General features: G+C 38.2%; 1 protein-coding gene across 2 annotated transcripts in view; it reads right to left on the bottom strand.

Moving 5' to 3' along the window:
- The window catches only part of IQCB1 (IQ motif containing B1), an 80,964-nt gene that overhangs the window by 46,863 nt on the left and 7,966 nt on the right, over positions 1-26,135 (bottom strand). For both annotated transcript variants that reach the window (XM_006884243.1, XM_006884242.1), the window contains exon 4: positions 2,715-2,808. In XM_006884243.1, coding sequence (XP_006884305.1) covers positions 2,715-2,808 — 94 coding nt within the window. The remainder of the gene's footprint in view (positions 1-2,714; positions 2,809-26,135) is intronic.

Genomic DNA, 26,135 nt, shown 5'->3' with positions numbered 1-26,135 from the left:
GGGATGGGTGTGTCAGAGGCAATGCGACTGGCACAGGATAGAGCAGGGTTTAGGGCTGTTGTACACAGGGTCGCTATGAGTTGCAAACGACTCGACGGCACATAACAACAACAAGAACAACAACAACATCACTGTTATTAGTTGCCAGAGGTACAACTCATAGCAACCCTGGGAAAATCTAAACCTTGTCCTATCCTGTATAATGCTTCATCTCTGATACATATGAGCCCATTGCAGCAGTTGCTATAACAATCCATCTGGTTAAAGGTCTTTCTCTCTTTTGCTGATTCTCCAAGTAACAATCTCTCCTAAGAACACGTCCAAAGTATATTAGATGAAGCTTTGTCGTTTTTGTTTCTAAGAAACATTCTGGCTATACTTTCTCCAAGATACACACTAATATAATTTAATAGTACAACTCCTTACCAGCTGTTGTTGTTAGGTGTTGCTGAGTCGAGTGCACTTCATAGTGACGCTATGAACAAATATCTGAACCCAGTACGGTCCTGCACCATCCTCACACTTCCTGACACACAAGACCTCTGCAGCAGTCGCCATGTCAATCCACCTGGTTGAGGGTCTTCCTCTCCTTTGCTGATCCTCCATCCTTTCCAGAATCATGTTCCTCTTCAAGGAATAGCACCTCCTAGCAATATGTCTAAAGTATATGAGGCAATCTTGCCTCCAGAGACCACTCCAGGTGCACCCTCTCAAAGACATATCTGTTCGTTCTCTTGGGCATTCATGGGATGTTCAGTGTTCTTTTCGAACACCACAGCTCAAAGGTGTTAATTCTTTTTCTGTCACCTTTATTAACTACCCAGGTCTGAGCTACAAAGATAGTAATGAGAAAGACTATGGCCTGAATCAGATACACATTAGTCATCAAACTGGTATCACTACTCCTCAGTAATTTGGAAAGATCCCTAACTGCAGGTTTTCCTAGAGTAATGTGTCTCCTTACTTCCTGACTGCTCGCACCAAGGGTGTCATTTGTGGATCAGGCAAAATGAAGCTGTTGACAGTTTCAATCTCCTCTCCATCCATCATGACAATGTCTATTAGTCCATTTTGCCTATTTAAGCCTCGAGCTGCAATACTGAAAGATGCTATGGGTTATATATTTAATAACCCAGAAAGCATCAAAAAAAGATGGAGCAAAAACAAGAGTCACTGTAACAGAAAGAACTGACTGACACTGAAAATTTCAAGAAGTACTTTACCAGTAGACACCAGCAAATAAAAGTATCTGTCCAGTCACAAGAAAAATTAAAGAAGCAATTTCCAATATATTAAAGCATCTTTAACACAGTAATAAAGTGTTAATGCTTGCCACAAAGTAGTGTTCATTATTATGAACTTTGCGTATATACTTTTATTAAACATTGTGTGTACTTAAAATGGTAAATGTTACAATGGGTTTGAGTATCAGTCTTGATGGGCTGGAAGGTCCAAATCTGTTGTTCTCAGGGTTGTTATGTAGCATAAGACTGAATGATACCTAACAAGAAGAAACAATTTCTTTTACAGAGCAGCTAGTGGATTTCAACTGTCCTTCTTTTTGTTGGCAGCTCACCTCCCTAGGAACTAGGACATTAGAGTTCCCTAAGAAGTAAGTAAAGTAAAAATAAGGGATTGAAAAATAATTATCAAATGAGAGTTTGTGATTGTTGAAAATTCTTGTCTTTTTCCTCACTGCCCAGGAAACTGTTAAAAAGGTTCAAATTCTGCAAAAGAAAGTCTGGAAGAATTTGTTCCTATAGGAGAGTTTCTTCTATTCCATCAAACCTAAAAGAACATATCACCAATATAATGGTTCCAGTTTCCTCGCAGTGAAATACAGATATTAAGTCACCATCACAGAGAGTTTTTCCAAACATTTTAATAATTCTTATTTACTAGGAAACAGCTATAGCTAACTGTATGCTTGAAGAAAACATCAGCTCACAAAACAAATGAAAACAAACTAAAAAGAACAAGTAATTTGTATGAAACTAACAAAGCGGAAAACACACCCCATGTATCATTAATGTGAAAGCAAAGAGAAGACAGAAGAGCAATAAAACTGAATGCTAAAAAAGGAACTATCAGAAAACAAAGTAGACCACATGGAAACGAAAATGAAATAGCAGAAACAAGATTCCGTAAGAGTGATGGAAGATAAGTTTGAAGACGCCTTAGAAATCAAATCTCAAACCAAACCCATTACTGTCAAGTCAATTCTGACTCACAGTGACTCCATAACGCAGAGGAGAAATACTCTGTAGGGTTTTGACATTGTAATCTTTACGGAAGGGAGCTCTGTAGTCTACTGATAAGGAGTTTTACTGCCAACCCAAAGGCATGTTCATTCTGCACCATTAAATGTAAAACACAGTTACAATATTTCAGGTTTTTATAATTTCTTCTGTAAGTTAAAACTGTTCAAATTAACATAAATTTTTATGGTATGCTAAATAGAAAAAGGTAAGAGAAGAGTTAAAAGTCTGACAATTTCTCCCTTAATATATTTATATCCTCAAAGTTGGCTTATGTTAAGACAAAAATATACACGAGTTTCTACATTATGGAATAATTTCAATGTATTGTCACTTAAATACCATTATTTATATAGCTAACAAGACTTTTAATGTTTTTTGGGGGGTTAGGGAATCAAACTGCTAGCAGTTGTCTCTAACAGGACATTTATAACTTACATTAGTCTCTGTTCTTACCATTTGGAACAAGCTGAACATGGTCTCCCAATAGCCAGAAAAGAGAATCAGTCACAATTTTGAAATAGTGGAGTAATTCATCTTTTTCTTCACCCTTAACACAAAAGAGAAATCTTTTTTATTTCTGTAACAAGCACTTTCAAAGAATGACTTCTCAGTGGGGAATCAGAACATCTAGTGTCTGGACCTAGCTTAGCTATTTATGAGGTACAACATCTTATACATGGTTATACTTCAAAATATTAGTCTTTTCTTGCTTTCTTATCATTTAATGACATCTTACTTTCTTTTTTTTATTTAAATATTCTTTTTTTATTTTTAATATTTTTTTTCCATTTAATTTTATTCGTGTGTGTGTGTGTGTGTGCGCGTGCCATCAAATCAGATCTGACTGGTACAGGAGGAGATTGTTCCTCCTTCTCCAGCAGAGCATCTGGTGGATTTGAACCGTGCACCTCTGGGGTTGCAGTACACTTTCTTGCCACTAGCCCACCAGAGCTCGCCTGACATTTCACTTTCTTCATGTATGCTGGTCTGTCTCTATGTTTGTACTTCAGGACAAAAGTAATGATACATAGCAAAAAGATTATGATTGTCATGATCAATCCTCAAGGTTAACATGTATTCTTATTTTTCTAGCACGTATTAGATATATTATTTAATAAACAATTAAGTGCTGGCTTACATATAACAAAATCCACTTCAAAATAGCCTATGAAATGTCACAGTAGATTAACTATCCCCATAGTCCAGAAACTGCCTTTGCCAGTCACCAAAAGAAACAGCAGAAAGGGTGATAGTAATCCTCAGTTACTTTAACCTCCTTAGAGAGTTGTGTTCTCCTAGACTTCCTAGTAACCTTAAAAATAATTTCTAAATTCATGGCTCCTGACATCTGTTAATGGTTTAATAAACTCACTGTTAAATTACTTCATATTTCAAACACAATGTTTTTCTACTCTAAGAATTTGCTATTGCTATTTTAGAAAATGTGATAACGTTATATTCCCACTAGAATGGCTAAGATAAACAAAACAGAAAATAACAAATTGGGTGATAGATGGGTGTGATGTCAAGGGTTTATTGTTCAAAATGGCTTTCCTAACCATTGACTGATTTGACTTTGCTACATGAATAGATGTGTTGTGTTGTTGTTAAGTGCCGTCGAGTCGCATGTGACTCATAGCGACCCTATGAAGGAGAGTCCTCGATGCTTGGGTGCCTTTCATCCTCTCTCCAAGGTTCACAGGGTTTCCGGAAGCAAGCTATTATGGAAGTGGACGCCACTCCTCCTTCCACGCTTGTTTAATTGGGGAGCTCCACCCCACTTTCAGTCCGCACTGTGTAGCCAACCATTAACACATTTGACATATCCATGTCACATTGCCTCACAGCAACCACAAGTGACCGCAGGACGGCAACTTGTACATGAATAGATAGGGACATGTAAATAGGGTGTGTAGCTAGTTTTGCATAAAAGTGAGTGAATTCAGCAGAAGAAAGAAGCAGCAGAGTATGCAAGGTGTTCCTTTCAGGGCCAGAGATTCCTGTGCCAGCCAGACTTACAAGGGACCAGCACAGCAGCCACAGCAAAGAACCAGAGATCTGATGTGAAGACTGAGCTGATCTCAGGCTGTTAACCCATAGAACCAGAAACAAGAGCCCTCATCCAAGCTTGTTGAAGGACTAGGGAGGGAGATGTCATAACTGGTGGGACTAAGAGCTTTCTAACACTGCCCTAAAGCTGCAAGCCTGAAGAGCTTGTGGGCATACTTTGGAAGGTATCCTGACTGAGAATTTGTATCCTTTTAAGTTCCCTACTAAACACCATAACCATGAGTATGGTTCTGTGTAGTCTGTGAGATAGTGCAATGATTTCGGACCCAGTAGTGCAGTTAAGATGGGTGTTGGAATCAGCAGAAGTAGTTTCAGGAGTATAAAGGGTTATGACTAACCTTATAGGAAGTAGTTTTGTACTGTGGATGTTACTGAAGGAGACAGTTTCCTTTTGTGGAATTAGAAGAAGTCAGACTTGTTTGTTCCCATGCTGCCCTTGCTCCTTTTACAGTGGGGAACCTAGATCTTTATCTACTAATAAGAATGTAAAATGCAAACACTATGGAGTTCTTATGGTGTAGTCCACAGCATGTTGTGCTACTAATCAAAATGACGATATATGTAGGGTGGTTCAAACCAACTTGGTGCTCTGTGGGACAAAAATGGGCAGCTTTCTCTTATAAAAATTGTTATTAGTAGGATGATTGTAAGGGAGAAAAACTTCCCAGTAAACATGAATATAAACAACTACAGTGGAAATGAAAGACTGTATAAAACAATATATGGGGGGGTGGAATGAAAAACTGATTTCATTGTCTAGCAAACTCTAGTTCCTCAATTTGTCTATATAAATTAAATTCATTTCAAACATTAAAGCTCTGAGTTGCTCTTCAGATATTATCTTTGTACATTATTTTATCTCTCAGAAACAAACACTTTTAAAATAGAGTTTGTCAATCGATAGACACAGTACTGGCTTCTCAATCACTACAACCTTATGTTTCTAACTTGGACATATTTTAGCTTGCAAAGAATCTTATTGTTTCTCTATCTTTGGCTTAACACTTCTGTCAAACATTAGGTCTGGAACTTTTAAGCTTGGATTTATCCTTAAGATGTTATAGATAATCTACAGAAAATCAGCATCTGAGCATATCTCAGTTAACCTTCCACGGTTGGTTCAAAAATAGTTAAGGTTCTCATCACCATAGGCCTTATTGTTATTAGGTGCATCAAGTTGACACAGTACTGGCCTCTCAATCACTACAACCTTATATTTCTAACTTGGACATATTTCTCTATCTTTGGCTTAACACTTCTCTCAAACATAGGTCTGGAACTTTTAAGCTTGGATTTACCCTTAAAATGTTATAGATAATCTACAGAAAATCAGCATCTGAGCATAATATCTCAGTTAACCTTCCCTTTCCAAGGTTGGTTCAAAAATAGTTAAGGCTCTCATCACCACAGGCCTTGTTGTTATTAGGTACATCAAGTTGATTCTGACTCATAGCCACTCGATGTACAGCAGAATGAAACATTGTGCAGTCCTGAGCCATCGTCACAACTACTGCTATTGAGTCCACTGTCAGAGTCACTGTGTACATTCTTTTCTGCTGACTCCCAACCAATTATGGAAGCTTTCCCTATGGACTTATTCCTCCCGCAATTATATTTCACCATTTTTGCTTCTAGAAAGCTTTCTGGCTATACTTTCAAGAAAGGTTTGCTCATTCTTCAGGAAGCCACCAGTATATTCAATATTTATGCTACCACCATAATTCAAATGCATCAATTTGTCTTCAGTCTTCCTTATTCATTGTCCAGTTTTCATATGCATACAAAGCAAATGATAATCATAGCTTAGGTTAGGAATACTCTAATCCTCAAGGTGACATCAGTGCTGTTTAACACTTTAAAGAAGTCTTCTGCAGCAGATTTTCTCAATGCAAGTAACTCATTCAATTTCTTGGTTGTTGCTCCCATGAGTGTTGATTGTGGATCCAAGTAAAAGAAAATCCTTGAAAATTTGACTCTATTCTCCATTTATTATTATGTTGCTTACTGGTTCAGTTTAAAATTTTGTTTTATATTTAACTTTAATCCATACCGAATGAAAGCTATTATCTTTGCTATTCATTAGAATTGTTGTTGTTAAGTGCTGTCGCGTTGTATGCGACTCATAGCAACCCTATGAACGAAAGTCCTCAACACTTGTGTGCACGACTTTCATCCTTTATCCAGGTTCCTAGGCTTTCCGGAGGTGAGCTTTTTACGGAAGTGGATGCCACTCCTGCTTCCAAGCTTGTTTCAAGCAGGGAGTGCCACCAAACACTGTCTACCACGGGTAACTGTTACTGCCTTTGACACATCAGTGCCACAGTGTTCAGTTTCACAGCGACCACACATTACCTCTGTATAGCAAGTGGACACACCAGGGCTATACGACCTAGAACAATGTTTGAACAAAAACAATGAAAAACAGGATCCTTCAGGATTTTACCATTATCCAGCCTGCCCAAATGCTGGCCAACTCTGGCCCAGAGACGCCCCAGTTCTTCTGGTAAGTCCACTCTGCCGACTCATACCTGGGGCACAGAGAAAGCCACAAGTGCCTGGTGCCTTCGATACCTGCTTCTCCCCAAGAAGCCAGAGGCCACGTACAGCTGACACTAAGTCTCCCAAGCCACTTGGCATGTCCTGACCTCTCAGGATTTTACCATTATGCAGCACACCCAATGCTGGCCAACTCTGGCCCAGAGACTCCCCCAGTTCTTCTGGTAAGTCCGTTCTGCCAACCCACACTTGGGTCCCTTTAACATTTAAGAAAAAAGAAAAATTGGGTCATTTGCATATCCCAGAATGCTGATGAGTCTTGCTCTAATCCTGATGCCATGGTCTTCTTCATATAATTTCTCAGATGATTTTTTTTTCAGCTTACACACTAAACTAGATGGTGAAAAGACACTACTGATGTATACCTTTCCTGATTTAAAACCCAGAATTGTTCCCTTACTCTGCTTGAACAAATGCTTCTTTATAGGTCTTGCATCACCATAGTTAAGTTTTAAAATTCTTTTTCTTCACAATGTTATCCATAATTTATTATGATCCACATAACTGAATGTCTGCATAGTCAATAACATACAAGTAACATCTGAGTATTCTGATTTCAGCCACGATTCATTTGATAACAGTAGTAATATCCTTCACTACACATCTTCTATGTCCAAAATTCTTGAAATTTCTGTCAGTTCTCTGTCACACACTGCTGCAATAATTTTTTTAAATTACTGTTAGTCTCATTAACTATAATAGTTTGAAATTATCTTGTCAACCACTGTAGCTGGCACATTATTATATTTTCTTATAAGCTTCCCTACAATTTATACAATTAATTTAAAACACTTCTAAATATGGCTTGGTCTGAGGCCACCTAACAGGGGACAGATCAGTGCAAAGATAGAACTTGTATTGTCTCTGAACTACAGGGACTTGTGCTTTTTAAATCCTTTTTCCTTTTACCACTCTGGAAGGACTCCAGGTTGACCAATGGACTCTTAAAATCTTGTTGTCAAGACTATCTTACATTATTTTAAAATATTTTTTAAAGAAAACATCATACCTATAAGGTAAGTATGTACACTGGAAGTGAAAGATGTCATACTTGTTTCTTTTTCCTGCTTCTGTCCATTTCCCCTGCTTACATAAACCACGTTTCCAAAGTTCATTCTTTGCACATAGTTCAAAGAACAAGTCTCCATAATTTTTTTTCTAATCAACTGTCTTCACATTGGTTCTTCCCTCTTTTTACCCTTTATGGAATTTACTTTTCCACTAGTTACATAACGCTTTCATTTGACACTATTTTTTATTTCCTTAACTTCTAACCTACTCTTTTACTCTAGGGTGAACAAATATTTTCCTACAAAGACAAATAACTGTAAGATAAATCTAATAATACTAATTTTTAAAACAGAAAACAAAGATTGTGCACTTCTGGTTGTATTTGGCAGTCTCTTTTTACGACAGACTAGGCCTTCCAAGCTTGACCCCAGTCTGTATCTGAGGAACGTTATAGTTTCGGGCTTTACTCCCTGGTCTCTGATCCACCTTGAGTTGATTTTTGTGTATGGTGTGAGATTTGGATCCTGTTTCAGTTTTCTGCAGGTGGAAGTTCAGTTTTGCCAACACCATTTGTTGAAGAGGTTTATCATTTCCCCGTATGATAGCTTTAATTCCCTTTTCGAGTACCAGCTGACCACAGATAGCTGGGTCTATTTCTGGGTTCTCAATTCTGTTCCATTGGTCGATGTGCCTATCATTGTACCAGTACCATGCTGTTTTGGTTACCACTGCTGTATAGTAAGTAGGTTTTGAGGTAAGGAAGTGCTATGCCTCCAACCTGATTTTTTTTTCCTCAGAAGTGTTTTGCCTACTCAGGGTTTCTTGTCTCTCTAAATAAATTTGATAATTTCCCTTTTAATCTCCTTGAAAAAAATTTGGTATCTGGATTGGGATTCATTGAACATGTAGACTGCTTTTGGTAGGATTGTCATTTTCACCATATTGGGTCTTCCTAGCCAAGAACAGGGCACATTTTTCCATTTCTTTAGGTCTTTTGTGTCTTTCAGAAATGCTGTATAGTTTCCTTTGTATAGGTCTCTTTGTATCTCTAGTTATTTTCACTCGCACATAGCTCCATTTGTGGTTGGCTATTGTAAATGGAATTGCTTTCTTTATTTCTGTCTCTGAGTTCTCTTTGTAGACAAATCCTACTGATTTTTGGGTATTGATCTTATATCCTGCCACTCTACTAAATAAACAGCTTTTTTGTTGAGTCACTGGGGTTTTCTGTGTACACTATCATATTATCTGCATATAGCAACAGATTAACCATTTCTTTGCAGACTAGATGCCTTTTAATTTCCTTCTCTTGCCATATTGTCCTAGTGAACACTTCCAATATTGAAAAGAAGTGGTGACGGTGGGCATCCTTGTCTGGTCCCAGTTTGCAAGGAAAATGTTTTTTTAGTCTTTCTCCATTGAGAATGCTGAGAATGATATTGGCTCTTGGTTTTGCATAAATACGTTTCACTATATTGAGGAAATTCCCTTCTAGTCCAGTTTTTGTTGAGTGTGTTTATCAGGAAGCATTGCCAGATTTTGTCAAACGCCTTTTCTGCAACAATTGCTAAGATCATATGGTTCTTGTTATTTACTTTGTTAACATAGTGAATTACGTTGATTGTTTTTATGTTGACCCAGCCCTGCATACCTGTTATGAATCCCACTTGGTCACGCTGATTTTTTTTTATTGTGCTTTAGGATTCTATTGGCTAGTATTTTGTTAAGGATTTCTGCATCTATATTCATCAGAGATATTGGTAGTTTTCTTTCTTGGTAGTACCTTTGACTGGTTTGGGTATTTGGGTTGTGCTTGTTTCATATAATGACTCTGATAGTGTTCCTTCTTTTTCAATTTTTTGAAATAATTTAAGTAGAATGGGTGGATAAATCCTCCCTGAATATTTGGTAGAATTCAGCTGTGAAGCCATCTGGTCCAGGACTTTTCTTATGGGGAAGTCTTTTTATAACGTTTTCAATTTCTTCTCTTGTGATGGCTCTGTTCAAGTGATCTCTATCTGCCCTTGTTAGTCTGGGCAGGGACACATTTCAAGTAATTTGTCCATTTCCACTAGGTTTTCGAATTTATTCAGAGTATAGTTTTTCATAGTATTCTGATATTATTGATTTAATTAATTACCTCTGGTTCTGTTGTGATCTCACCTCTATCATTTCTTAATCTAGTAATCTAGTTATCTGTGTCTTTTCTGCCCCCGCCCCCCCCTTTTGTTAAATTTTCCAGTGGTTTGTCAATTTTATTGACCCTTTCGTAAAACCAGCTCCTGGTCTTATTGATAGTTTCAACTGTTTTTCTGTTTTCTATCTCAATGATTTCAGCTCTTGTCCTTATAATTTCTTCTCTGTGCACATCAAAAACTTTTCCCAATAGGGTAAAAAGAAACCCACAGACTGGGAACAAACATTTGGTAATACCATCTCAGACAAGAGTCTTATAATAAAAGTATTACAAATTACTCCTGGTCCTCCACAAGAAAGACTGATAACCCAATTACAAAATGGGCAAAAGACATGGAAAGAATTTTCACAGAGGATGATATTCGAATGGCAAACAGACACATGAAGAAAAGCTCCAAATCACTGGCAGTAAGAGAGATGCAAATCAAAACCACAATGAGGTACCATCTCCAGTAAGAGTGGCAAAGTTTAACAGGGCAGCAAGTAATAGATGTTGGAGAGGATGTAGCGAGAAAGGAACTATTATATGTTGTTGGTGGGATTATAAAATGGTGCAACCATTCAGGAAGGCAGTTTGGTACTTTCTCAAAAAGCTGAACATAGAAATTCCCTATTACCCAGCTATTTCACTACCTGGAATATACCCTGAGAATATGAGAACTGAGGTACAAACTGAGATTTGTGCACCAATGTTCACAGCATCATTATTCACCATCGCAAGAACATGGAAACAGTCCAAATGTCCAACCACAAACAAATGGATTGAGAAATTATGATACATTCACACAATGGAATACTATGCAGCACGAAAGAGCAATGACTTTTTAAATTATTACCTAAATTGGAAGGGTCTGGAGAGCACTATGCTGAGTGAACTAACTCAGTCCCTTAAGTATAAATATTGTATAGAACCTTTATTGTAGAATGAGTATAAGATAAGGCTCCAGGACAGGTGGGAGAGGCTGGGAACAGAGGGATGTGGATCTGAAGGGGGAAGGAGGGATTAATCATTGGGTTGTACAAGTTGATGGGTGGGGCGGGGTGAGGGCTATTAAAAGAATTTGTTCAAATTTGTAAATAAACTAGTAGAAAAAAATAAAGAAAAAAAAGGGAGAAAAGTCTGAGAATTATGTGAAAAATAACTAACATGACTAAATTATGTGTGAAAAGAATTCCAGAATAGTTGAGACAAAAAATGCACAAAGAAATTTACTGAAAATTTGTTGTAAGAACATTTCTTTAATATCATGAAAAGATTCAGAAGCTACACACTCATGAAGCCCAAAGTCTATCAAAATCATATTAGCTAAACTTTAAGATAATGAAATACACCTGAAAGCAGCTTGTAGAAAAGAGAAAAATGACTGAAAAAGAACCTCCAAAACTAAACTCTGATTTCTCTGTAGGCAAAAAGAGAATGGGGTATCATATATATCTAGAATTTATAGAATACTTAGGTACCACAAGATAAATAACCCAATTACAAAATGGGCACAAGAAATGGACAGACACTTCACCAACGAAGATATTCAGATGGTGAACAAAAACATGAAGAAATGTTCAAAATCCCTCTCTAAAAGAGATGCAAATCAAAACAACTATGAGATATCATCTCACCCCATTAAGAATGGCAAAATTCAACAAAGCAGCAAACAACAAATGCTGGCAAGGTTGAGGACAAATTGGAACCCTTATTCACTGTTGGTGGGAGTGTAAAATGGTGCAACCACTATGGAAAGCAGTAGAGTTCTTTCTCAAAAAGTTGGAAATAGAAATACCTTTCCACCCAGAATTCCCACTCCTGGGAATATACCCTAAAGAAACCAAGCACATATATGCATACCCATGTTTACTGTGGCTTTGTTCACAATAGCAAACAGTTGGAAACAACCCAATTGCTCATCAACAAACAAATGCATCAGGAAACTGTGGTATAGTCACACAATGGATTATGTAGCACTGAAAAACAAAGAATTCATGAAATATTATACAAAATGGGTGACCAAGGAGGACATTATGCTGAGTGAAATATCTTAGTCATAAAAAGACAAATAATGCATAATGCTATTGTTAAAGAACAAGACTGACATGGGGGCTGGGGGAAACTAAGAAAAGAGGGGATAAATAATGTACATAGCATTGAAACAGGTAAAGGAAAGAACTGTATAAAAGGAATATATGATTAGGTATTATTGGCATGACAAGAGTCCAGAATAAGACTTGGGGGGGAGGGGAGGTTGTATAACAATGAAAGATTTTTTTTTGGACAGAAAAAGAAAACTGGGGACAGGGGGCTGGAGGAAAGTGTGAAGCAGTGAATGAATGGAAATCCAAGTTCTCTATAAACATTAAAATCTCAATTACAATAATTTTAAAAATCTGACTCCGCCACTTGTAAACAATTAATTTAATATCCAGAAAAACTGTCCATTAAATATGATGGTGAAATAAGGGCTCTCAGGTAAATTAAGAAAATTAAGAGAATGTGTGAAATCAGACATACTTTATAAGAAGTACTAAAAGGAGTCCTTCAAATAGAAGATCAAATAGTTGACACAAGTGGAGATTAAGACACATGACAACAAACATAGAAATTATCCCAAGTACAGTAGTGTCAAACATAAAATAATACTCTAAGACTAGAAAATGGAATCAGAGGTCAATTTGTAAACAACTACAAAGTAAAAAGGAAGAAAAATTACACAGTTAAAGAATTTCCAAGTGTGTAGTGCCTTATTTATCTCATGTTGAGATAATATTGAGTGTAAAAACATATTTTAACAAACATATTTATTCTCTCAAAATTCAGGAGGCTAGGAAACGAAATTCAGTGTCCTGGCCCTAAAGGAAACCTTTCTCTATCTCTTGGGTCTGAAAGAAGGATCTTGCCTCCTTCAGCATCTGCTGTTAGAACATTCTTTGGAGATCTTTATGTGTCTCAGCTATTCTATGTCATGGAGTTTCATAGTACATCAATCTTGACCAAAAAGACACATTCTGCTTTTAGCTATTTTTCTGTTTTCGTAATACTGGGGTCTCCCTTCTCTGCTTGCTTCCTTTCTCCTATCTCTTTTAAGAGAAAATGTGTTTACATCACATACTCCAGAGAAACTCCCCTCCAATTAGATCAGATCCATATTTATTTCCATTCCCAAAAAAAGCAATCCAACAAGAGTGTGGAAATTATCAAATAATATCACATGCAAAATCTTACTGCAGATTACCTAAAAACTGGAACAGTCTATCAACATAGAAGTACAGGTTGGGTTTAGAAGAAGCCATGGCACTAGGGACATCACTGCCATTGTCAGATGGCAAAGTGGAGAGTACCAGAAAAATATCTGTGTTTCATGGACTATACAAAGGCATTTAACTGTGTGGATCTCAAGAAACTGGGGCTAACCTTGAAAAGAATGGGAATCTCAGACCACTTGATTATGATCATGTAAAACCTAGAGGCAGTTGTCAGAACAGAGCAAGAAAACACTGCATAGTTCAAAGTCAAGAATGGAATGTGTCAGGAATGCATCTTATCTCCATACTTTTTCAATCTATATGTGGAACAGATCATCTGAGAGGCTAGAATCTATGTGGAGGAATGTGGCCTTAGGATTGGAGAAAGACTCATCACAACCTGCATTATACAGATGATACAACCTTGCTCCCTGATACTGAGGAAGACCTGAAGCATCTGCTATAGAAGGTCAAGGACTGCAGTCTTCAATATGGATTGAAACTCAATATCATGAAAACAAAGATTCTCACAACTAGCTCAAATGGCAACACCAGGAGAAATGGAGAAGAAACTGAGACTAAGTTCCATTTGCTCAGGTTCAAAATCAACACTATAGGCACCAGCAGCCAGGAAATAAAAAGATTAATTGCATTAGGAAAATCAGGGACCTCTCCAAGAGTGCTGAAGAACAAAGATGTCAGTCTAGAGATCAAGGTGCGCCTGATTCAAGTTCTGGTCTTCCGAATTACTTGCTATGTGCCAGAGAGCTGGAGAATGACTAAGGATGACAGAAGACTGATGCAGTTCGGTTGTGGTGCTGGAGAAGATTACTGAACAGATGAAAGACAGCCAATAGAACCAACAGGTTTTTGCCAGAGAGGGTGAAACTAGGTTGTTCTCTGGTGGCAAAGATTTTGAAGCTCTGTCTCACTTACTTTGGGCATGTTGCAAGGAGGGACCAGTCCTTGGAGAAGGACATCAAGCTTTAAAAGTAGAGGGACAGTGCAAGAGAAGACCACCATGAATGAGATGGATTGACAGTTACTGAGGTAATAGAGGCAGGTGTATTGGAGACAGCGAGACTGGTTCAGGATAAGATAATGTTCACAGCTACTGTGCACAGGGTTGTTATGAGTGGTAGTCGACTCAGTGGCACATAACAATAACAACATATCATTACATACACATACATATACTCTGGAGATGTCCATGACAGCACACTTTACCAGCACAATTTGTTTTTTGATTTCCTGGCTTTTGGTGTCAAGAGTGTTAACTGTGGAACCAAACAAGCTGAAGCTGTTAACAATTTCAATCTCTTCTCTGTCTATCACGAAGCTGCAATTCTCCCAGTGTGAGAATCCTTGTTTTCTTGTCGTTGTGCTTCAACCCACATTGAAGACTACAGTTCTTGACCTTCTGCAGCAAATGTCTCATATTCTCCTCATTTTCAGCAAGCAAGGTGTGTCATCTGTATAATGCAAGTTGTTACAGGTTGATGAGTCTCCCTCCAATCCTAATGTCACACTCCTCCTCATAAAGTCCAGCCTCCCAAATGATCTGTTCCACATATAGACTGAAAAGGTATGGGAACAGGATGCATCTCTGACACACAACTTTCTAATTCTGAACCACGCAGAGTTTCCCTTCTCTGTTCTACTGTTTCCTGGTCCAAGTATAGATATCACATGACTACGAAGAATGCAAAAGGTCATTACAAAGACAGAGGAGGAAGAAAAGACCAAAAATGGATATCAGAAGAGAGACTGAATACTGCAGTAGAGTGTAAAGAAGCTAAAGCAGAGGGAAGAAAGCAAAATATTTAGGAGCTGAACAGAAGATTTCAAAATGCAGGGCAGGACGATGAAGTATTACAAGGAAATGTGCAAGAAGCTGAAGTCAGAAAATCAAAAGGGCTGAACTCGCTCAGCATTTCTTAAGCTGAAGGAAATGAGAAGGAAATGAAGAACAAATACAAACCTCAAGTTGTAATACTTACAGATGCTTTGGAAAGAATAGTAAATGATCCAAAAAGTATTAAAAGAAGATGCCAAGAGTATACAGAGTCATTGTACCAAAAGCAATTGGCAGACACAGAATTTCATGAAAGAACATATGAGCAAGAGCCTGTGGTGATGGAGGAAGGTCAAGTTGCTTTGAAAGAATTGGCAAGAAATAAGGGCCCAAGAATTGATGGCATACCGATTGACATATTTCAACTAACAGATGCTGCCCTAGATGTGCTCACCAAGATGTGCCAAGAAATATGGAGGCCAATCATGTGGCCAATTAACTGGAAGAGATCTATATTTGTTGCCAATATTTTATCAAAAATATGTTTGTATATAATTTGTTCCCAATATATTATTGAAATGATGTATTATATGTTATGTGGAAATTCTTGAACAATATCATTAATAACACATGCCAGCAAGATTCTGCTGCAGATTATTAAAAACTGACTGGAACAGCAGCACATCAACAGAGAACTGCCAGAAGTGCATGCTGGCTTTAGAAAGGGTTGTGGTACTAGGGATATTGTAGCTAATGTTAGATGGATCTTGGCTGAAAGCAGGGAGTATCAGAGGAATGTCTTCTGTGTTTTATTAATTATGCAAAGGCATTTGACTGTGTGGAGCACAATAAACTGTTGCTGACTCTGAGAAGAATGGGAATCCCAGAACACTTGATTGTGCTGATGCGAAACGTATACTTGGACCAAGAAGTAGTAGTCAGAACAAAGCAAGGAAACACTGCATGGTTCAAAATTAGGAAGGGTATATGCCAGGATGTGTCCTATCTCCATACCTTTTCAATCAATATGCAGAACAGATTATCTGGGAGGCTAGGCTGTATGAGGAGAAGTGTGGCATCAGAATTGGAGGAAGATTCATCAACAATCTAGGTTATGCAGATGGCACAACCCTGCTTGCCAAAACTGATGAGGACCTGAAACGCTTGCAGCAGGACAGCTGCCTTCAATATGGGTTGAAGCTCATCATCAAGAAAACAAAGATTATCACCACTAGGCTGACTGGCAATACTATAATAGATGGTGAAGAAATTGAGATCATTAACAGCTTTAGTTTGTTTGGCTCCACAATCAACACTCTTGGCACTAGCAGCCAGGAAATTGAAAGATGTATTGCGATGGGAAAATCTGCTGTTAGAGACCTCTCTAAAGTACTCAAGAGCAACGGTGTCTCTCTGGAGACTAAGGTGCACCTGATACAGGCCATGGTCTTTGCAATCATTTGTTATACATCAGAGAGTTGGACAACGACTCGGGAGGATAGAAGGAGAACTGAGGCCTTTGAGCTGTGGTGTTGGAGAAGAGTACTGAATATACCATGGACTGCTAAGAGAAAGAACAAGTTCGTCCTGGAGAGGGTTAAATCAGACTGTTCCTTGGAGGCAAGGATTCTGAAGCTTCGTGATATACTTTGGACATGTTACAAGGAGGGACCAATCCTTGGAGAGGGACATAATGCTTGGGAAGGAGGAAGGACAGCACAAGTGAGGAAGACCCTCTATAAGAGAGACTGATTCAGTGACTGAGGGAAAGATGATAGGTGTGTCAGAGACAGTGAGATTGACACAGGATAGAACAGGGTTTAGGGCTGCTATACACAGGGTCACTATGAGTTGCAGGCGACTAGACGGCATTTAACAATATCAACAACAACTAAGTGCTCTGGGATTCTCATTCTCCTCAAGGTTAGCCGTAATTTGCTGTGATCCACACAGTGAAATGCCTTTGCAAGGTCAAAGAAATAGACAGACATTCCTCTGATACTCTTTTACTTTCGAAAAAGATCCATCTAATGTTGGCTACGATGTTCCTAGTTCCACGGCCTCTTCTAAACCCAGCTTGAACATCTGGCTGTTCTCTTCTGATGTACTGTTCCAGTCACTTGTAGGTAATCTTCAGCAGGATCTTGCTTCCGTGTGATGTTAGTAATACTATTTGATGGTTTCCACACTCTGTCATGTCACCACTTTTTGGAATGGGAATAAGTATATTTCTCTTCTGGTCAGTTGGCCAAGTAGTTGTCCTCCAGTATTCCTGCTGAATGTGTCCAGGGCAGCATCTGTTTGATGAAATAGGCCAATTGGTATTCCATCAATTCCTGGGGCCTTTTTGCCAATTCTTTTAGAGCAAGTTGAACTTCCTCCTTCATTACCATTACCTCTTGGTCAGATGTAGTTTTACGAAATTCTTCTGTGGCAGTCAATTCTTTTTGGTTTAGTGATTCTGCGTACTCTCTATCTTTTTAAAAGGTTTTTGGTTTTTTTTTTCTTCTTCTTCTTGTGTACCATCAGATCAGATCTGACTGGGACAGGAGGAGATTGCCCCTTCTTCTCCAGCGGAGCATCTGGTGGATTTGCACTGTGCACCTCCAGGATTGTGGCACAGCTTCCTTCCACTAGTCCACCAGAGGTTCTTCCTTCCATCTTTTTTTGACACTTTCTGGGCCATTCAACATTCTCCCCTCAGAGTCCTTAAGTATTGCTAACTTGATGTTTGAATTTGTTCTTCACTTCCTTCAGTTTAAGAAATGCCAGGCAAGCTCATTTCTTTTGACTTTCCAACTTCAGCTCCTTGCACATTTTATTATACTACTTTGCTTTGTCATCCTGAACTGCTCTTTGAAACTTCTTACTTTCTTCCCTTTGCTTTGGCTTCCCAGCACTCTAGTGTAATATCCAAAGTTTCCTCTGACATCCATCTTGGTTTTTTTCTTCCTCCTCTGTCTTTGTAATGACTTTTTGCATTCTTCATGGAACAAGCAGAAGAGGCCCAACCCACACTACCTATGACAAGGAGGAGGTACCCTGCCACCAATGACAAGGAGGAGGACCCACCTGCACCAGGAACACCAACATCACAGTGAATTAGGACTGAGGTAGGGGGAGGTCTGAACCATCAAACTAGGTGTAACTAGAGGCAGGGGGTGGAGGTTAGAGAGGCAAGGAGAGGAATCTGAGTTGGATGCTAACAGGTCAGGGGTAGGGGTGGGAACACGGCACAAGTGCTGAAGAGGGTGGCAGGCAGTACCAATATCTGATCAGTTACCTGAATAATAGGAAAGGTCGCTCATCTGCTCTTTGGGGCAAAATGCTTGTCTTTCAAATACTGCTCTAGAGACATGCAAACAAATTAAGATGGACCAGGGAAAAGGACTGGCCAACCACTTTCAAAATTACAGGACTCAGAAAACTCAATGTACAACAGAGCACACTTAGACTAGCAGATAAGACACCAGAGGCTGAGCCTTTTTACTGGGAATCACTAAGGAGGAGGAACTAGCAAATAGGCAATACTGATTGGAATATGGAATGTGAGAAGTACGAATGTAGGAAAACTAGAGTTTGTTAACACGTTGTCGCAAATGACGACAACAAGTGTTTCTAAGCATGGTCGTCAATTCAAAAGTGTGCAGCACTGTGTTAAGGAAGAAATGGAACACAGGAATACTGATGAAATGAAATGGCATGGAACATTTTGAATAAGGTAATCATATGATTTACTATGCTTTAAATGAAAAGGTAAGAAAAAAATGGGGTCATGTTCATAGTTGAAAAGACCATTTCTCTTCTTTCTTCCTCCGCCATCATTTCTGTGCAGCCCTATTTTGCCTTCTCATAAGACTTTCAGGATCAAGAGGTTCATGGCCAAGAAACAAAAGCAGAACCATCCCATTCTTCAGAGGATTAAAATAAAAAGTGGAAATAAAATCAGGTAAAACTCCAAGAGAAGACACTGGAGAAAACCAAGGTGACAATATCACACTATGTCAAGATGACTTACAAGTTTAAACTTAAGTCTGATCACTTCCCAAGGAATGCGTATGGGTTTTATGCACCAGTTTTCAATAAATATTTAAGACCCATGTGCAAAAAAAATAAAAAAAGACCATTTATAGATCCTTCTTGAGATACAATGTTGTGACAGAGTAATATATATATGCATACAAAAAGACCTGTTAATACCACTATCATTCAAACTTATGTAGCAATAACCGGGACCAAAAAGGAGGAAATAGATGATCTCTAACAATTTTTGCAGTTGGAAATCAACTATCTCCATACCTTTTCAACCTGTATGCAGAACAGATTATCGGAGAGGATGGGCTCTACGAGGAGAGGTGTGGCATTAGGATTTGTGGAAGATCTATCAACAAAGCAACCAAGACGCTCTGAGAATAATGGGTGACTGTAACACGGAAGGTGGGAACCAAGAAGGATCAGTAGTGGGAAAGCATGGACATGGTAACAGAAATGAGGATAGAGAGAGAATAATAGAATTCTGTACAATCAATGACCTATCCGTTTCAAATACTGTTAATAAGAACATAAATGGTGACTATAAACCTGGATGGTCTACAGAGGAATCAGACTGACATCTGGGGGCGGGGGAGGGGAATCAATGGAGAAGTTCAGTATCAGCTGTAAAACTAAGGCCAGGTGCTGACTGTGGAAAAGACCATCAAATACTCATATCCAAGTTCAAACTGAAGCAAAGAAAGTCCAGTCCAGTCCAGTCCAATCCAATCCAATCCAATCCATAAGAACAAAAGTTTGACCTTAATTCATTCTATCCCACGAGAATTTAAAGACAATCTCAGGAACAAGTTTGAGGCCTTGAATACTAATAAGTAAAGAGCAGATTAGTTGTGGGAGCGTATCAGGAATATCATCCATGAAAAATGAAAAAAGTTATTACAATCATAGTAGGAACTTTAATGGATCATTTCTAAGGAAAAGCTGAACAACTAAAAAGAAACTCAACAAATATAAAGAAGGTCTCCTCAACACAAACAATCTGACTTTACTGCATCCAACAAAAATGCAATACATATTCTTTTCCAGTGCCCATGGTTCATTCTTCAGAATAGATGTTAGGCCACAAAGCATCCTTTAATAAATTTAAGAATACTGAAATAATAAAAACATTTTTATCTGATCTCAACAATATAAAACTAAAATCAATAAGATGATTCGAGAGAAAACTTACATACAAGAGAATTTAATAACTTTGCTTAAAAACCACTGAGTAACGGGGAAAAAACAACTCAAAGAGAATGAAAACAAAGGACACCAGTATCTTTAGGACACAGCAAAAGCAGTGATCAGAAGCCAATTTTTAGCAATAAAATCACACACAAACAAAGAAGACAAATCCAAAAACAGTATCTTAGTCCAATAATTAGAAAGGGAGCAACCAAAAAATTCTATTTTCTAGAAGACAGGAAAAAAAGGGTAGAGTAGAAATAAACAGAAAATAGGAAAAACAGCTGAAAGAATAAAGAAAACTAGAAGATTGGAAAAAATTAACAAAATCTTTTCTTTCTGGGAAAAAAAGGACACGCAAACATGTACATATATATGTATATATAGGGAGCTCTGGTGGATATATATATATATATAATAGATGGTATACCAATTGACATATTTCAGTGAACAGATACTGTCCTGAATGTGCTCGCCAAGTTGTGCCAAGAAGTCTGGAGAACAACCACTTGGCCAAATGATTGGAAGAGATCTTTATTTGTTCCCATTCCAAAGAAGGGTGACCCAACAGAATGTGGAAACTATAGAACAGTATCATTGATTTCTCATGCAAGTAAGATTTTACTGAAGATTATCCAAAAACGACTGGAAGAGCACATCAGCAGAGAACTGCCAGAAGTCCAAGCTGGGTTTAGAAGGGGTCGTGGTACTAAGGATACTGTAGCTGGTATTAGATGGATCTTAGGTGAAAGCAGATAATACCAGAAGAATGTCTATCTCTGTTTCATTGATTATGCAAAGGCCTTTGACTGTGTGGATCATAACAAACTGTGGCTGACTCTGAGAAGAATGGGAATCCCAGAACATCTAATCGTGCTAATGCAAAACCTATACTTGGACCAAGAGGCAGTCATCAGAACAGAGCAAGAAAACACCGCATGGTTCAAAATTGGGAAGAGTGTACACCAGGGATTTGTACTATCTCCATACCTTTTCAACCTGTATGCAGAACAGCTTATCGGAGAGGATGGGCTCTATGAGGAGAGGTGTGGCATTAGGATTTGTGGAAGATCTATCAACAATCTTCTTTAAGCAGATGATACAATCCTGCTTGTTGAAACTGAGGAAGACCTGAAACGCTTGCTGCAAAAGGTCAAGGACTGCAGCCTTCGGTATGGATTGATGCTCAATATCAAGAAGACAAAGATTCTCACCACTGGACCGATTGGCAGCATCAGGGTGGATGGTGAAGAGATTGAGATTGTTAACAACTTTAGTCAGCTTGGCTCCACAATTAACTCTCTTGGTACCAGCAGCCAGGAAATTAAGACGTATTGCGATGGGAAAGTCTCCTGTTAGGGACCTCTCCAAAGTACTGAAGAGTAATCGTGTCACTCTGGAGACTAAGGTGCGTCTGATACAGGCCATGGTCTTTGCAATCACTTGTTATGCATCTGAGAGTTGGACAATGACTAGGGAGGATAGAAGGGGAACTGATGACTTTGAGCTGTGGTGCTGCAGAAGAGTACTGAATGTACCATGGACTGCCAAGAAAACAAACAGATTCATTCTTGAGAGGGTTAAACCGGGCTGCTCCTTGGAGGCAAGAATTCTGAGGCTTTGTCTGACATACTCTAGACATGTTGTAAGGAGGGACCAGTCCTTGGAGAGGGACATCATGCTTGAGAGGGTGGAGGGACAGCGCAGGAGGGGAAGACCCTCTATGAGGTGGACTGATTCAGTGACAGGGGTAATCGGGATGGGTGTGTCGGAGGCAGTACAACTTGCACAGGATACAGCAGCGTTTAGGCCTATTGTACATAGGGACACTAGGAGTTGCAAGCGACTCGACGGCACATAACAACAACAACAACATATATATAGATATATGTGTGTGTCTATATAAGTACAGACACACACACACACACACACACACATAAAATATGAATAGGAAATTAACTGGGTGATATCACAACAGAACCAACTAAATTAAAAAGAGAAACTACAGAATGCTAAAAGGAACTGCATTTCTAACAGATCAAAAAACCTGAAAACAATGGACAAATTTCTAGAAATATACAACCTACCTACACTACAATAAACTTGAGGTTGAAAATGCTAACAGACCCCATGGGATGGGGTGGAGGGTGGGGATGAACTGAACAGCCCATTAAAAAACAAACAAACAAAAACCAAAACCACAAAAGCACACTCTTTGCCTCCTAAGTAGTACTGGCACGGATAACATCACTGGGAAATTCAACCAAACATTCAGAGAACTAATGTGAATCCCACTCAAACTCTTACAAAGCAGTAAAAGATGGCTTACTCCTAAATATATTTAAAGAACCAAGTATAACCCTGATAAAAACACCATGAAAAAAGAAAATTACAGACCACTATCTCTCATAACCAGAGGGGCAAAACTTCTCTACAAAATCCTAGCCAATGGATCCAATACCATTGCAAAGAAATATATTAGGTTTAAGTGATATTCATACCAGGTATGCAAAGATGGTACAACAATAGAAAAATAACCAATGCCATTTGTTACATAAATTAAATAAAGAAATAACCCAAATGATCAGATGAGTTTGTACAGCAAAGATGTGATAAAATCTAACATACATTATTGGTGTAAACTTTCACAGGACAGAACAGGGTTCAGATATGTTGTTCATAGAGGCGTTATGGGTTGTACTTGATGACACGTAACAATAACAAAATAGGAACAGAAAGAGAAATTCCTCAAGCTAAATTAGAGCATACATGGATCTGAAAGTTGGACAATGACTAAGGATGACAGAAGAACCATGAATGCTTTTGAGTTGTGGTGTTGCAAAGAGTAATGAATATCACACAGACTGCCAAGAAAGCAAAAAAGTCTGTGTTTGAGAAAGTTAAACCAAGGTGCTCCTAAAAGGAAAGCATGGTCAAATCCTAGCCAAAGGCAGTGAGACAGAAAAAGAAAAAAAAAAAGGGCATACAAACGTAAAAGGAAAAACAAATCTACTGTTTATAGAGAGTATGATCTTATAGATAAAAATTCCAGAGATTTTCCAAGAAAACTTGGAATTAACTGAAACACTGAACAAAGTGGTGGGGCAAAATATCAATATAAAAAAAAAAACACAAACCTCAGGCAACAATGTATATAAATTTTGCTATCAAATAAAAATTTTAAAAAACACAAATCAACCAAGGAAGTCCCATAACTCAGCAAGATTTATCTATATCACCAAAGAAAACTCTGGAGAAATAAAGAAAGCATTTACAATAGCTACCAGAAAGATAAAATACCTAGGAACAACCTTAAGTAGAGATGCAAAAGACTTTTATAAAGAAAACTCTGAAGAATTTCTGCAAGAAACCAAAAGACATCTGTTTAAATAGAAGAACACCCATACTTATGGATAAGAAAACGTAACATGAAAATGTTAATTTTATCTAAAGAGATCTAATGCAACACATGGTCACATTCAACCAATATTCCTTAAGTAGAAGGAAAAAACCGCTTATATTGTAAAGAAATCCCAGATAAGCAAAGTATCAAAAAAGAGTTAAAAGCTAATTTTCACACTTGTACCTTTCAAAGCCCACTGTAGACACAGTAATTCAGACAGCCCAATACTGGAGCAATGACAGACAGTCGAATGGAACAGAAATGAGATCCTAACAGTAAACCCATATATACTGGACAGTTGGTTTTTAACATAAGCATAAGGTCAAAATACATTAAATTATAAATAGATAGTCTCTATAACAAATTTGGAAAGGCAAGAGACCCTGAATAAACAAAACACTTCTGAGAAACAAAAATGAGGTTGGAGGTATAGCACTCCCTGACCTCAAAACCTACTACAAAGCAGTAGTAACCAAATCAGCATGGTACTGGTACAAAGACAGGCACATAGACCAATGGAACAGAATTGAGAACCCAGAAATAGACCCAATTATCTATAGTCAACTGATATTCAAAAAGGAAATCAAAGCTATCAAATGGGGAAATGAAAACCTCTTCAACAAATGGTGCTGGCAAAACTGGATTTCCACCTGCCGAAAGCTGAAACAGGATTCATATCTCACACCATACAAAAAAATCAACTCAAGGTAGATCAGAGAACTGTGAGCAAAGTCCAAAACTATAAAGTTCCTAAGAGACAAAATGGGATCAAGCTTTGAAGGCCTAGTCTATGCTAACAAGAGACTGCCAAATACAGCCAGAAATACACAACCTGAAGAGGATAAAATTGATGAATTGGACCTTCTAAAGATTTCATCCCTGTGTGTAGCAACAACTTTTTCCAAAAGAGTGAAAAGAAAACCTACCAGCAAACATTTGGTAATACCTTCTCAGACACGAACTTCACAATGAAAATTTACAGAATATTCCTGGGGCTCCACAAGAAAAAGACTGATAACCCAAATACAAAATGGGCAAAAGACATGGAAAGAATTTTCACAGAGGAAGATACTGGAATGGACAATAGACAAATGATGAAATGCTCCAAATCGCTGGCAGTAAGAGAGATGCAATGAGATAGCATTTCACTTCAGTAATAGTGGCTAAGCTTAATCGGACAGCAAGTAATACATGTTGGAAAGGATATGATGAGATATGAATTCTTATACATTGTTGGTGGGCTTGTAAAATGGTACAACCATTCTGGAAGGCAGTTTGGCACTTCCTCAAAAAGATGGACAGAGAAATTCCCTATGGCCCAGCCATTCCACTGCTTTGAATATACCCTGAGAAAATGAGAACTGAGACACAAATGGAAACCTGTACACCAATGTTCATAGCAGCATTACTCACTATAGCAAGAACATGGAAAACAGCTCAGATGTCCCAACCACAATTGAATGAACTGAGGAATTATAGTACATTTATACAACAGAATACTACATAGCATGCAGAAGCAATGATTTTGTTATTACCTAACTTGGAAAGGACTGGAGAGCATTATGCTGAGTGATCTCAGTCCTACAAGAACAAATATTGCATAAAACCATTATTGTAGAAAGAGGATGAGGATTCACGGGGGGGGGGGGGTGGGGGGGGTAGGGGGAGGGTGGAAGCAGAGGGATGAAGATGTGCAGCAGGAGTAGGGGATTAACCATGGAATTGTACACTTTGATGGGTGGGGTGAGGGAAATTGAAAAAATATGGTCTGAAAAACAATGCATTTCAATTTTGTAAGTAAACTAGTACAATAAAAACGAACAAATGGTACTGACAAAATGGATATTCATCACAGAAAAATTAAATAAGACCTATCTCTCATATATAAAAAATTAACTCAAAATGTATCCAAGACCTAAACGTAAAAACTTAATTAAAACTATAAAAATCACTAATGAGGGAGCTCTGGTGGCCTAGTGGCAAGAAGCTGCACTGCAATCCCAGAGACATGCAGTTTGAATCTACCAGATGCTCTGCTGGAAAAGGAGGGGCAATCTCCTCCTGTACCAGTCAAATCTGATTTGAGGGTGCACATAAATAAAATTAAAAAAAAAAAAAAGTAAAAAAATAAAATCACTACTTCAATAAATAAGGGCAAACTCAGACGCTTTGATTTAGGATTTATAGCATAAATAGACCACTAGACTACAACAATAGGTTTAAGTATTACAGAGGCTATAAGGCTGGTACAGGATTGGACAGGATTTCATTCTGTTGCACAAAGGGTCTCTATAAGTTGGAACTGACTTTAAGCATTAACAATGGCAACAAATATCACAAAAATTTACAAATGGTAGAAGATAAACTAGACATCTAAGGCCTACTAAAA

This window comes from Elephantulus edwardii, unplaced genomic scaffold (genome assembly GCF_000299155.1).
Source record: "Elephantulus edwardii isolate Elephantulus edwardi_28Jun2011 unplaced genomic scaffold, EleEdw1.0 scaffold00032, whole genome shotgun sequence".
NCBI classification, from domain to species: Eukaryota; Metazoa; Chordata; class Mammalia; order Macroscelidea; family Macroscelididae; genus Elephantulus; species Elephantulus edwardii.
Note: the sequence above shows the minus strand (reverse complement) of the source record. Positions and strands in the feature narration are given on the sequence as shown.